The 12,615-nt window shown below is 39.5% G+C and overlaps 1 protein-coding gene across 6 annotated transcripts in view; it reads left to right on the forward strand.

Annotated features, from left to right (window-relative positions):
- Positions 1–12,327, forward strand: part of LOC100918075 (phosphatidylinositol-binding clathrin assembly protein-like) — a 49,687-nt gene extending 37,360 nt beyond the window's left edge. For 3 of the 6 annotated variants that reach the window (XM_031944391.1, XM_031944394.1, XM_031944395.1), the window contains 5 exons: positions 476–596; positions 3,554–3,610; positions 5,346–5,453; positions 5,696–5,760; positions 11,291–12,327. In XM_031944391.1, coding sequence (XP_031800251.1) covers positions 476–596; positions 3,554–3,610; positions 5,346–5,453; positions 5,696–5,725 — 316 coding nt within the window. In that variant the 3' untranslated portion in view covers positions 5,726–5,760; positions 11,291–12,327. The remainder of the gene's footprint in view (positions 1–475; positions 597–3,553; positions 3,611–5,345; positions 5,454–5,695; positions 5,761–11,290) is intronic. The other 3 variants (XM_031944393.1, XM_031944392.1, XM_031944396.1) reach the window with 3 other exon arrangements.
- Positions 12,328–12,615: the final 288 nt, after the last annotated feature.

Raw genomic sequence — 12,615 nt, forward strand, 5'->3', positions numbered from 1 at the left:
AAATAAATGGTGGGGGGATGACGGCGGCCAAAGAGAGAGCTGGCCTGAGGGTTCTAAAACCCCTCGAGGGAAGGGCCAGAATACTGTCCAACAAGGCAGATCAGAGAAACTTGCCAAGAGAGTGGTTCCTGAGCCTTGGGAGATGAGGAGGATTCTGATAGGCAGAGGCTAGAATAAACAGCAAATCCTGATGCGGCGAGGTGGGCCAGCAGCTGAGAAAGGATTTTAAAAGACCTGACAAATGAGGAGAAATTTCAGTAGAAGGGTGTGTGTATGTGTGTGTGTGTGTGTGTGTGTGTGTGTGTGTGTACATGCACACACATATGTATGTACATACTCTTTGTTAACTATATGTGGCATCCTACGTAGGGCCTAGCATGCCCCAATGCCTAACTGCTAACTGGATTTTCAGTTCATCTTGTCATTGGGATGAGGGCCACTCTGTGGCAAGGCTGACTTATATGTCTCATTCTAGATCTGACATCCAGTGGAACCAGCCTCCTGAAAAGAAAATGACGGGTGGAACAAACTGGCAGGTGAAGACAAGCACATCAACCACTTGGAATCCTGCCTCCATCGCTTCTGTTCCACAAGTGGTAATAGCTGCTCCCCACACAGACACATGCTTGTTTTGGTTTTGAGTCGGTTTATTTTACTCGTTCCTCCCCTGCATTAAGACACAGGGGAAAATATGTAGATCATGAAAGACATTTTTTTAGATTTTTATTTCAAGTTTTGGATTCCAAGTTCTGTGCCTCTCTCCCTTCCCCCTCCTTGAGACGGTAAGCAGTCAGATATGAATTATGTGTGTAAATTCTGTAAAGCATTTCCATGGCGGTCACTTTGTACAAGAAGACGCAAAAGAAAAATAGCATGTTTAGGTCTGTATTCCAAGAATAGCAGTTCTTTCCCTGAAGGTGGAAGGTCTGCTCTGTCGTTAGTCCTTTGGGATTGTCTTGGATCATTGTATTGCTGAGAAGGTCTAAGTCATTCAGAGTTCTCCATCACACAATCTTGCTGTTACTGTGTATATTATTCTCCTGGTTCTTTTCACTTCTCTCTTTCCCCCCCTCTCCCGACCATCAGAACAGAACCAATTGCTCCCAGATGCCCTGTTTTTCTTATTTAACTTCCTCAAATCTGTCTGAAGACATTAAGGTTCTGAACACTTCTTTTCACATTTCGCCCCACAATCCCATTAACACTACTCATCATACAGCCCCTTCCACTCACTCAACTACATTTACTTTCCTAGATTTTTCTGGAGTTTTTGGTTTGTATTTCAAAGTTTCTACTCAGTTCTAGGTTTTTCATAAGAAATTATTTAAAGTCCTCTGTTCTATTAAAGATTCATTTCCCCTGTCAATAGCAACACATCATATTCAGTTTTATAGATAAATTATTCTTAGCTGTAAGTCCGTATCTTTTGTCTGAGATCTCCTCTTGTTTACAGTAGAACCTAATAGGGCTTGTGTGATCCAGCTAGTGGTTCCTTAGTATTTGAACGGCTTCTTTCTCAATGTTTGCAGTATTTTTTCTTTGACTTGGGAGCTTTGAATTTGGGCCATGTTATTCTTTTTGAGGACTTTTCTTTTTGTGTTTTCTTTCAGGAGGGGGTCAGTGGATTCTTCCTAGCTTCACTTTACTTTCTACAGTTTCCATTTTTTATTTCTTAGAATTCAGTGTCCAAGAGGTTTGCTTTTAATCATGGTTTTCAAGAAGTCCAAGGATTCTTCAATTCTCTCTCCTTGACCTGTGTTCCACATCAGTTGCATTTTGATGTCAGCTTACCTTTTGATTTTGTTTTACTTTGTCTTCCTGTCCCCATGGAATCCTTAGTTTCTATTGCTCTAGTATAGTTTGGGGGAAGTCTGTTACTTGTGTGAAGTCGACTACTTTCTCTTCTAAGCTACTTATTCTCCAGAACTTTTATTTCGTTTTTAATCTCTTGCTTCATTTCTTCTAGGTATTCATGTAGTCCTTGTGGGAAAAAGTTTTTTTCCACTTTGAGTCTGCTTATAACTGTAATAGCCTTATTCTCTCCTTTGGGGGGTGGCTGTAGATTTATAATCGTTTTTAAATGGGTGATTTCTTCTTTAGTTCACTCATGTCTACAACTCCCATAAGCCCTGAACTGGCACCTCACTCCAGAGTCAGGTTTTACCATCCCTGCTATGCTTTTATTTGGGATGCTCAGCTCATCTCTTGGGCCTCTTAGGTCCCATTAGATCTTTGAGATTTGCAGCATTGGGTCTTCAGGGGGCTTTTTCTGTGGCTTCTCAGGCCAGAGGGGCCTTGTCTCCCGGATTGAACCACGTCATTCTGGCAGCTGTTGTTGCTTCTGAGGATCTTACTGTGAATTCCCACTTGAGGTTATACATATGCATGGGATATATACACATATATTTTATGTTATATATATATATATATATATATATATTAACATATGTATATTAAGTGAAACAGGAAGCTATACCTCTACCACTAGTGCTATGGAGGATGTCTTATGCAAAGTCCAGATGAAAGAGGTTTCCCTATAAAAAGAGGTAGGAGCCTCTGCTTTTTCTGCCCTCCCCTATCTCCCCCGATATGTTCCTGACACATAAGACCTGTAGCCTTTGACACACGCTTAGGCCTTTGGCCTTTTTCAGGTCACTGGAAGGCCGCTCGTACATTTGTCTGCATTGGGGCTGGGTTTGTTGGTAGTTCTTTCTATTGCCTGTGGAGTTTTGTGATTAGTTTCAGGGTGGAATAATTTCTCAATGGATTTCTTGATCATTATGCAGTCTGGTCGTTCAGATTTTTTAAGGAGTTTAGGCCTAAACAATGGAACTGAAACAGTGGGAGCAAACCACAGACAGTTAGTCAGTTAGAATGAGTCCAGAATGGAGTGAGCAGTTCTCAGAAGTAATGATGATTGACGTAGAAGAAAGTGCTTTGGGCCTGGTTTTCCTAAACAGAATTGAGTCAAGGAGTAGAATTGTGGCAGAATATCTTGATGTCTAAACAGAGACTCCTATTAACCTGGATGTTTAAGTTTTCGTAGAAATGTGATCTCTCTAACTGTAGAAATATGTATACATATATTGGATTTAACATATACTTACATATGTAAGCATATGTTAACATAACATTAAAAAAAGATATAATTAGACATTTAAGATGCTATGGCATCAGTTAATTCATTGGTAGCCAAAATCAATGGTACCTTAAGAAAAAAAGAAAAAGAAATGTGATCTCTATTGGCAGGCACCCAGGTAGTTGAGAGAATCAAGAAGGTCTGGGCTTGAGTCCTTCTATTCCTAACTCTGGCCATGGGCATAGGATCAGGCCTCTAAGTCTAGAAGTTGCATATGAGGTGTCAGACTGCAAAGGTAGAAATTGTTTTCCTACTGCAAGTTCTGTCCACTAATGAAATCACAGTTCTAGGCTTCCCCCTTTTCCCCCCAAAAGAAGAAATATTCTAGAATACATTTTTCATTTCCTGGAACTTCATTAGTGCTAATCGAGTGAATTGTATATAATACTACCATCTTGTTTATTATTATTTCAGATGCCTGTCCCCATGTCCTATCCAATGCCCACCCATCCGCTACCTGTATATGGCATGGTAAGAAGCCCTGTAGCCTGAGTATGAGAGCAGTAGAACTGAGATCCATTATTGGCACTGATGGGAGTCACAACAACACTGGAAAATCAAGGGGCCTGGGATGTCCCTTCCTCCGAGTCCTAATGGTGGGGAATACTACGTTTGGAAGGCCTTGGTAGAGGTTTCGGCCTCTGAGATAGGAGGAGTTTAAACACTTGTTGACCTTTCCTCTAAATAATCCCTTTCCATTTTCTCACTTCATGCCAAAATATGACTGTGTACAATCTGTTCATTTAATAAACCTTTCTTTTTTTCATGCGCAAAGAGATAGAAGGGTTAGCCCATTTAGGCTGATTGTTTTTGTGGCCTCTGCTCTCAGTTGGATACTTGGAAAAGCAGGCTCTGTTCAGTGTCAGGGCCTCAGAGGCAAAGAACAAACCTTGGCTCCCTTCTGCCCCTCAAGGACCACAACTAGATGTGGAGAGTCTCATTTTTCATCGTTAGTAACGAACTAAATCAGTAAGAGCATTAGTAAAGAAGCTATGGCCCACCAAGAAAACCACCAAAGTAGATGGATGTCAGAGAAAGCCAGCCATGAGAAAAGACCCTCGGGCAGAGCTGCCTGGGGGGGCCTTTGCTTGGGAGTAGCTACTATGTGGAAAAGCCATGTGCAGATAAGAGAAAAATGACTCTTGGTTCACTTGGCCAATCTGGTGCATCTTTTACAAAGATTTCTGGCCTACTTTGGTGTCTTTGTTTCTCCTTACCTGATTTTTCACTCTTGGTTGTTTGTGACTTTGGGGATCTTGCACTCTGAACCGCATTGGGGGGGGGGGGGTTACCCAGGTGATTGCTTAAGGGAAGAATTCAAGATGGCAGCCCAGAAGTACTGGATCCCTGTGAGAGCAAGAGAACTTGCTCCTATTTCTCTAGCTGGGGCTTCATGGTTACAACAACCCTAGGAGATTGGGATTCAGTTTGATCAGCATTTAGCAAACAGCCATTCTGGGCTGGGCTGTATGCCACCTATTGGGGATAAAAAAAAACAATACTAATGATAGCCAGTCTTTATTAAGCATTTGAAGGTTTGCAAAGTGCCTTATGATTATCATCTCATTTGATCCTTATAAAGGACCCTGGGAGGGAGGTACTATTTTCATCCTTACGTTACAGATGGGGAACCTGAGGCAAACAGTGGTAAACTGACTTATGCAGCGAACAAGCATCAGGGGCTAGATTTGAAGCCAAATCTTGCTGATTGCAGGCCCTGTATGCCATTTACCATGCCAGCTAGCTGCCTTAGTGAAACTGTCTCTGCCCTCGAGGTGGTGATGCAAGTATCTCCTGACTTGAGAGATGAGAAAACGTGAGATTCAGAGACATCCAAGATATTGCCTGTTGGAGCCAGGATATATTTAGGGGTCTTGCTTCCAAGCCGATGCCAGAAGTGGCGACTGGGAAGAAGACTGGGTCATTGGTGTATCTCATCTGAGATTCTTTTTCTACATAAGTTGACTTTTCTAAGCTGGTGTATTTTACCAGCTGGTGGTGCCTTCTTTTTCTTTGTTTCTTCTTAAATTTAGAATATGGGCTATTTGGCTTGCTTCATAGGTCTCCCAGCTTGGTCTACAGCATGTGGTTTGTGGGAGATGTGCTATTGTTTTTCTTGACATTGTATATTTTATTGGGAGAACTGTTCACCTCACCTTTCCCCCCTACTGTTTCATGTCTTCTTTTCGTCCTTTTCAACTCACAGGTACAGACACCACTGGGAGCTGTCCCCCTCGTGACTTCCCAGCCTTTAATTTATGCACAGCCAGGCCTAACGACCACTAACCCTTTTGCTCCTGTCTCTGGACCCCAGGTATGTAGGAGGTTGGAGAGGGGGTGTATGAGCCAAGGTTGTGAAGTAAATTGTGTGTTGGACCCCAGCATCAACAGAGTACCTGGAGCCAATAGATATAGTAAAAGACACTCTCCTTTAGAAAAGGAAAGGTCTTCCTTTCTTCGTTGGATTTCTCAGTGTTCATGGTGCTTCTGGGATGTACTCCTGTTTGGACAAGAAGGAACACTCATTCTGCTATCTTCATTAATATGTTTAATTAGGCCTTTGGTACCAATTACACCATTGTATAAAACGGAGCTGCTCTCATCACATCAGGGACCTTCAGGTGGGCATTTTTTAAAGTCATAAAGCATTTCTTTTCCTCCTCTCCACCTCCCTCTGTTCACTAAAATGGAAAGCCCTGTAGAATCTTGTAGCATATCCGCATAGGCAGGAAAAACAAATCCCTACCTTAGCCACACCCACAAATGGCTGTTCTTTAAGCCCTTCATTTCTGTGGGAGAAGGTGGGCAACATATTTCATTGTTAGTGTTCTGGAAGTCATAATGTTGGTCCGTCTTTAATAATCGTTAGTTTTGACAATATTTTCGGTATTCTAGAAGTTATTCTTTTGTTTCTGCTCACTTCTGTCCAAATCAGTTTGGAATTATGGTTAGTCATTGTATTGATCAGAGTCCTTAAGTCTTTTAAGGTCGATTATCTTTACAGTATTATTGCTATGATAGAAATTGTTCTCTTGGTTCTTCCCACTTTATTTTGCATAAGTTCAAAAACATCTTCCCAAGCTTTTCTGAAACCTCTTTATCATGGCCCAATAGTATTCCATCACAGCCATGTACCTCAACCTGTTGAGTCTCAGTTTCTTGCTCTTTGCCACCACAGAAAGAGCTGCCAGAAATATTTTTTGGTACAATTAGATCCTTTTCCTTATTTTTAATAAAAATTTCTTTGAGGTTTAGAAATGGAAGTGATAGGACTGAGTCAAAAAGTATTCACAGTTTAGTCATTGGGAGGACACAGCTGCAAATTATTTTCCAGAACTGCCGGACCAGGTCCTAGTCCATCTGATAGGGACACAACCCCTCCCACATTTGTTATTCTCTTTTTTGTCATCTTTACTAATTTGATGGGTATGAAACAGGCCTCAGAGTTGTGTTGATTTGTATTTCTCTAGTTATTAGTGATTTGGAACATGTTTTCATATAGCTCTGGAGGTAGAAGATTTTGTCAGGTAGTGAGACCTCTCCCCTCCCAGGAGCCAAGGTCTTTAGGTTTATTTTATGTTCTGCACCTAATCTGGTTCATCCATCATTCTCTCTATTTCCTTCTAAATTGTTTTTTAACAGTTAGAGCTTTCTAGTGTAGTTTGAGATCTGGTTCTGCTAAATTCCCTTCCTTTTCATTTTTTTCCTTATTTCATTTGATATTCTTGACCTTTTGTTCTTCCAGATGAATTCTGTTACTGCTTTGTTGTGTCAAACTCAGACAGAAATGGAGGCCATATATTGGCTTAGTTTTAAAATGTAATGTTACATAGATTTTATTATATTTGATTTCCCTTGTGAAATATTTCCCAGTTAAATTGGAATCTGTAGGGCTCCATGTTTGAGGCCTCTGTCAAGTAATTCTTTGATAATTGAATTGCCATGGCATGGAATAAGGAAATTTATTTAGGAAGCGTTCTCATTTTGATGATGCTGGCTCAGCAAATATGTGTGATACATATTTGTGTGTGTAGATAAATACATACATATGCATACTCTGCCAAGAAAAACCCAAAAGTGCTGTTTCCTCTTCATTTTTATTCTTTTTTTTCATTTTTTCCCTTAATGTTCTAGATCTTTAGATTTCCCAATGAATCTTCTTATTTTATTGAGTTTTATAAAGTATTCCTTAAATAATCTGTTTGGCATAGCATTAAAATAGTAAATTAACCTTAGTAATCCATTTAGTCATATTTTTTCAGATAAAGAATTATTGTATTTTGTCAAAAGCCTCTATGAATAGTATCATGACTTGTATTGTTTTTATTAACATAATCTAGTAGTTTTCCCAATAGTGAAGCAGCTCTGCATTTCTGGTGTAAATCCAATGTGGTTATTATGTATAGTCTTTTTAATATGTTATAGCCTCTTTGCTAGTATTTTATTCAATATTTTTATATCGCTATTCATTGGCAATAATGGTCTATAGATTTCCTTCCCTGCTGGTTTAGGTACCAGGACTATATATGTGTCATAGAAGGAGTTTAGATTTCCTATTTTGGCCAACAAATTAAGAATATTGGAATTAATATTTTTCATGGAATGCTTGATAGAATTTGTAAATCGATTTTTCCTCCTTATGGATTGTTTAGGGGTTTTTTCTGAGATTGAGTTATTTAAATTCTCTATTTTTGTTCATTGAATGTAGATGATTTATATTTTTAAAATATTCATCTGGTTCATTTGTTGTCAATTTTATTGGTGTACAATTGAGCAAAACAATTTTTAATAATTTATTTCATATATTCTACGTAAGTTACCTGACCTTTTAGTGCTCTGTGTACTTTCTAAGAGGGAGGTTACCCATATTTAAAAAAACTATAAGTTCAGTCCCTGTCTCTATACCGAGTTTTTTAATAATAGCTTTTTATTTTCAAAATACATACCAAGATAGTTTTCAACATTCACCCCTGCAAAACCTTGTGTTCCAAATCCCTCTCCTCCCCTCCTCCCCAAGACAGCAAGCAATCTCATATTCGTTAAACATGTACAGTTCTTCTATACATATTTAAACATTTGTGCTGCACAAGAAAAATCAGATCCAAAAGGGGAAAAATGAGAAAGAAAAAAAACACACACACAAAAGGTGAAAATACTATGTTGTGATCCACATTGTCTTCAGAGTCCTCTCTCCATCATAAGTCTGTTGAAATTGGTCTCAATCATCTCATTGTTGAAAAGAGCCAAGTCTGTCAGAGTTGATCATCACATAATCTTGTTGTATACAATTTTTTTTTTTGTTTCTGCTGGCTTCAGTCAGCATCAGTTCATGAAATATGTGGTTTTCTTTATGTTCCCATTCAGCAATCATCAGAAGTTTATCATACCTAGCTATTCAGGTCCTTGACTTGTTTTTTGATTATTGGTGTGGTTTTTTTGATATTTTAGATTTTATTGTTGAGTGTGTGTGTGTGTGTGTGTGTGTGTGTGTGTGTGTGTAAGGTATTGATGTACTTACTATCTATAGTGCCTTTAATTAATGTCTTTTAATGTCTTTTTTTCCTGCTGCTTTGTCTAAGGTCATAATTGCTGCTCTCCAAATTAAAATTTTGCCTGAGGCACACTCAATTCTTCTTTAGCCCCTCATCTTAATTCTGTGTGAATCTTTTTGTTTCAAGTGTGCTTCTAGTAAAGGATCCATTCTGCTTCCTATTTCACTCTGCTCCCTTCCTTTATTTTATAAGAGAACTCATCCTCTTCATGTTTATTGTTATGATTGTTAATTTTTAATTTTTTCCCATCATCTCCTCTTTAACTTATTCTTGTCTTTCTCATATTCCCCCATTTATAAAGAAGACATTGGTGAAAGAAAGGTCTGCTCCCTCTCCTCTATTCTTCCTCTTTCCTGCATCTACTGGACCCTTTCATTGGTTCTTTCATTTTCATCCTCTTTATGAGAAATCCTCTAAAAGGGAAATATTGAAGATCTCCTCTGCAGAGACTTATCTGGTCTTGTCCACAGGTTTTCTAAAAGAGGAGCTTTGGGGAAAGACTAGGTCTGGGAATGCCTAATTTCATAATTTCCTGGAATAATACATCTGCTAAGTGACTAGAGCAGGAAAGGATCTGAGAACTTTGTTCAGTTTAATAATGATAATGTCAATAGTAATAATCACTATCGCTGGTATTTAGGCTAGGTGCTGTTATCCCACAGGGAATAGAGTGCATAGTCTGAAGTCAGGAAGACCCGAGTTCAGATCCAGCTGTAAACACTTTGTAGTTGTATGTTGTGTTCAAATCTCTTCACCTCCTTCTGCTTCACCTGCCATTTGGGGGCAATAATCAACTCTCTCCCAGTTTTGTAAATGTAAATGTAAAATGAATGAATGTAAGATAAATTACAAATGTAAAATGAAGTTGGTAAAGCCCAGTACCTGGTGCCATGTAAATACTTATTCCCTTCCTCTCTTTCCATTTTGCAGATGAAAAAACTAAGTCTGGGAGAGGTTAAATCACTTGTCTAGGGTCACCCAGCTAGTAATTATCTGACACAAAATGTGGTTTTAGATCTTCCTGATCCTGAGCCCAGTACTATATGTACTCAGCTGCTTGGTTAAAGCCGTTTTCTGTTTTGTTTAATAATTTTATTATTGGCACGATTTTGCTTCAGTGTTACGTCTAGAGTGATGTTGATAAGGTTTAGATTTAGGGAAACAAAATGAAATTTGGGTTTCTGGTGGACAGGGAGTTAAATGATAAGGTCTAGTGGCAGGGTCGGGGTTCAGGGAACCAAATGGAGAGGTTGGGCTCCCCTGTAACCCCTTGGGATTTGGTGCAAAGATAGGGAGTTTGGGGGGGATTCCCTTCTTGTGGCACAGAGATTCTCTGTAAAAGAATTCACAGACCCCAAAACTTAGATTGATAAAAGGATTTCTTATGGGGATTGGAAGTAAAGTTAGAAATCCTGCCAGAGAGGCCTAAAGTGGTTAGGGAATAGGTGAGGATAAAGAGAGTATGGCACTGGAAAGAGTATTCCAGTGGACAGAGGCTCCTTGGCATAGCATGGCATGTTTGGAACCTTTACAAAGAGAAGGTTTTAGTTTGGCTCTTTTATAATAGGGGGCTTTGGCTACAAGCTGAAGGGGCCCATGGGTGGAGTCCCAAGTTGGCTCCTCTCTGGGTTTCAGCTTGGAGCTGGAATTTGAATTAAATTCAATGGGTTTCAGGACTGAGCGGACCCCACCCAGATACCAAAGATGAAACTGTTTGTCCCTCAGGGCAGGGTCCCTCACTGAGGCAGAGTTGAAGGAGATTTTCTCCTTCAAGGATTTTCAGAGTTTTGGGGGCCCTTCTTCAATGTAAAGTTTCCCTTTCTTTCAGTCATAGTTTTGGAACTGGAAGGGCTCTTGAAATCATCGAATCTGATGCTCTCATTTTCCTGAAGAGGAAATTGAGGTCCCAAGAAAATGACCCGAACTTGCTTAAGGTCACATTTTAAGTATCAGAGCCTAGCCAGGAGACCAGATCTTCTCAGTCCAGATACAACTTCAGTCTGTTCTATCTTAAGGCTTCATTTTTGTCTGAGCTGTTGAGACACCAGAAGCCAACAAATACCACATATTTTGGAGTTTGTGGAAAAAAAATGGTAGCGATTGGTTAACTTCAAACTAGAAGAAATGGGTCAAAATGATTTACTTTTTGCATTTTTCTCTCTCCCTCCCCCTTCTCCCTTCCTCTCCTCTCCCTCCTTTCCTCCTTCTTCCTGTTTTTCTCCTCTCCTTGTTCCTTTTCTCTCCTTTACTTCCTCCTCCCTCTCCATTTCTCTCCCCCATCACCCTCATCTCTCTTTTCTCTCTCTTCTTTTGTCCTTTTTCTCTCTCCCCTATCTTTTTCTTTCTTTGTGTCCTTCTTTTCTCTTACCTCCCTTCCCCTCCCTTTCCTTCCTCTCCTCTTTCTGTCTCTCCTCCTGCCTTTCTCTCTGTCCCCTTATCTCTCCTCTCCCTTTGTCTTTCTTTCCTTCTACCACTCTCTGTCCTCTCTCTTCCCACTTCTCCTCCCTGTCACTTTCTCTGTCTTCCTACTTCCCTTTCTTTTTCTCTCCTATCTCTCCCTTTCTCCCCTCCTTCTTTCCCCCCTTTTTTTTTTCCACAGAGCCACTTCATGTAGAGCTCCAAGGGCAGGAGATATGCTACAACTCACCATGGGCACAAAGAAGAAGAAATGAACAATCGCCTTCTGGGTAGCATAGGGTTAGAACCAGGGCAGTCTTTTCCAGTGTAATAAAAACCGAATAACAATTCCAGTGATCTTGAGATTCTTATTGATCATCATAATGGTGTGAAATACAGTTTTTGAACTCAAGAAACCTTTCGATGGCAAGTAAAGTCTTCAAGCTGGAAGGGGAAGGAGGAAGAAGCGGCTAAGGGGAGAAGGGGGAAGGAAAATGGACATTATCCATTTGTAAGTGAGCTGAGCAGAGACGGGGCAGAGAATATTATATTTGATTTACACTGCTCCCAGGTTTTTCCTAGAGGGCACAGCCACATACACTAATTGATCACAACTCCCTGAAGTATGCACATTGTTTATGAAGAATTGATTCCAAACATTTAAGGAGTTGCAGAAGCTGTTTTCTTAGGACATTTCTTTACAACAAACCCTTAAGATTGTCCCGATTCTTTTATTGTTTCACAATTTTATTACACCGGCCATCTTCGATTCCTGGACTTGGGGCCAGGGCCTTTGTTATACAGAGATTTCCCCCCTGTTTATTTGTTGCAGTAGGTTTGGCTGATTTGAACAGTTGGGTAGTTTTTAAAATACAGTATTAATGAGCTTCAAACATGGGGAAATTAGGGTTTCCATGCCATTCAGCCTTAAAATATCATTTTGCATGCCACATTAAAGTAAGAAATTATTTTTTTAAAAACTAAATAATGTAAATATAACCTTTGAAACACATTATCTCTGTAATGCTAGTCTTAAAAATAGTCTGTTAAGGAGTTCACACACCTTTTACACTGGACAGCACCTTTAAATAAGAGTTTACTAAATGTTAATGCCACTACCTATCTAGCCAGTTATATACAAATGAGTTAGAAAGTTAAATAAAATTTAACCTTAATTAAAATGGCTAATTAATCATGATGTGGGCTACTTAGATAATAAAAAGTTTAACTGCGTTAATAGAACTTTGTGTGCAAACTTTCTCGTTTTCATAGCCTGCTTTTGGACCCCTAAAACAACAACAGAATGAAAATATCTGTTTGATTGATGGATAAATATTCATTTTTCATTATTCATAGTCTACAAATTGGCAAAGAAGACACTAGCATTATTGTGTCTTTGAATAATGCTGTGTATGTATCCGACGGGGCCCACTGTCCTACTTCAAAGCGTTTTGAAACTTTTCTCACCAAAGTTACTCTTTTAAATGGACTACACATTCATTGTGGTGCCAGGAATAAAATGCCCAT

Source organism: Sarcophilus harrisii, chromosome X, assembly GCF_902635505.1.
Source record: "Sarcophilus harrisii chromosome X, mSarHar1.11, whole genome shotgun sequence".
NCBI lineage: Eukaryota > Metazoa > Chordata > Mammalia > Dasyuromorphia > Dasyuridae > Sarcophilus > Sarcophilus harrisii.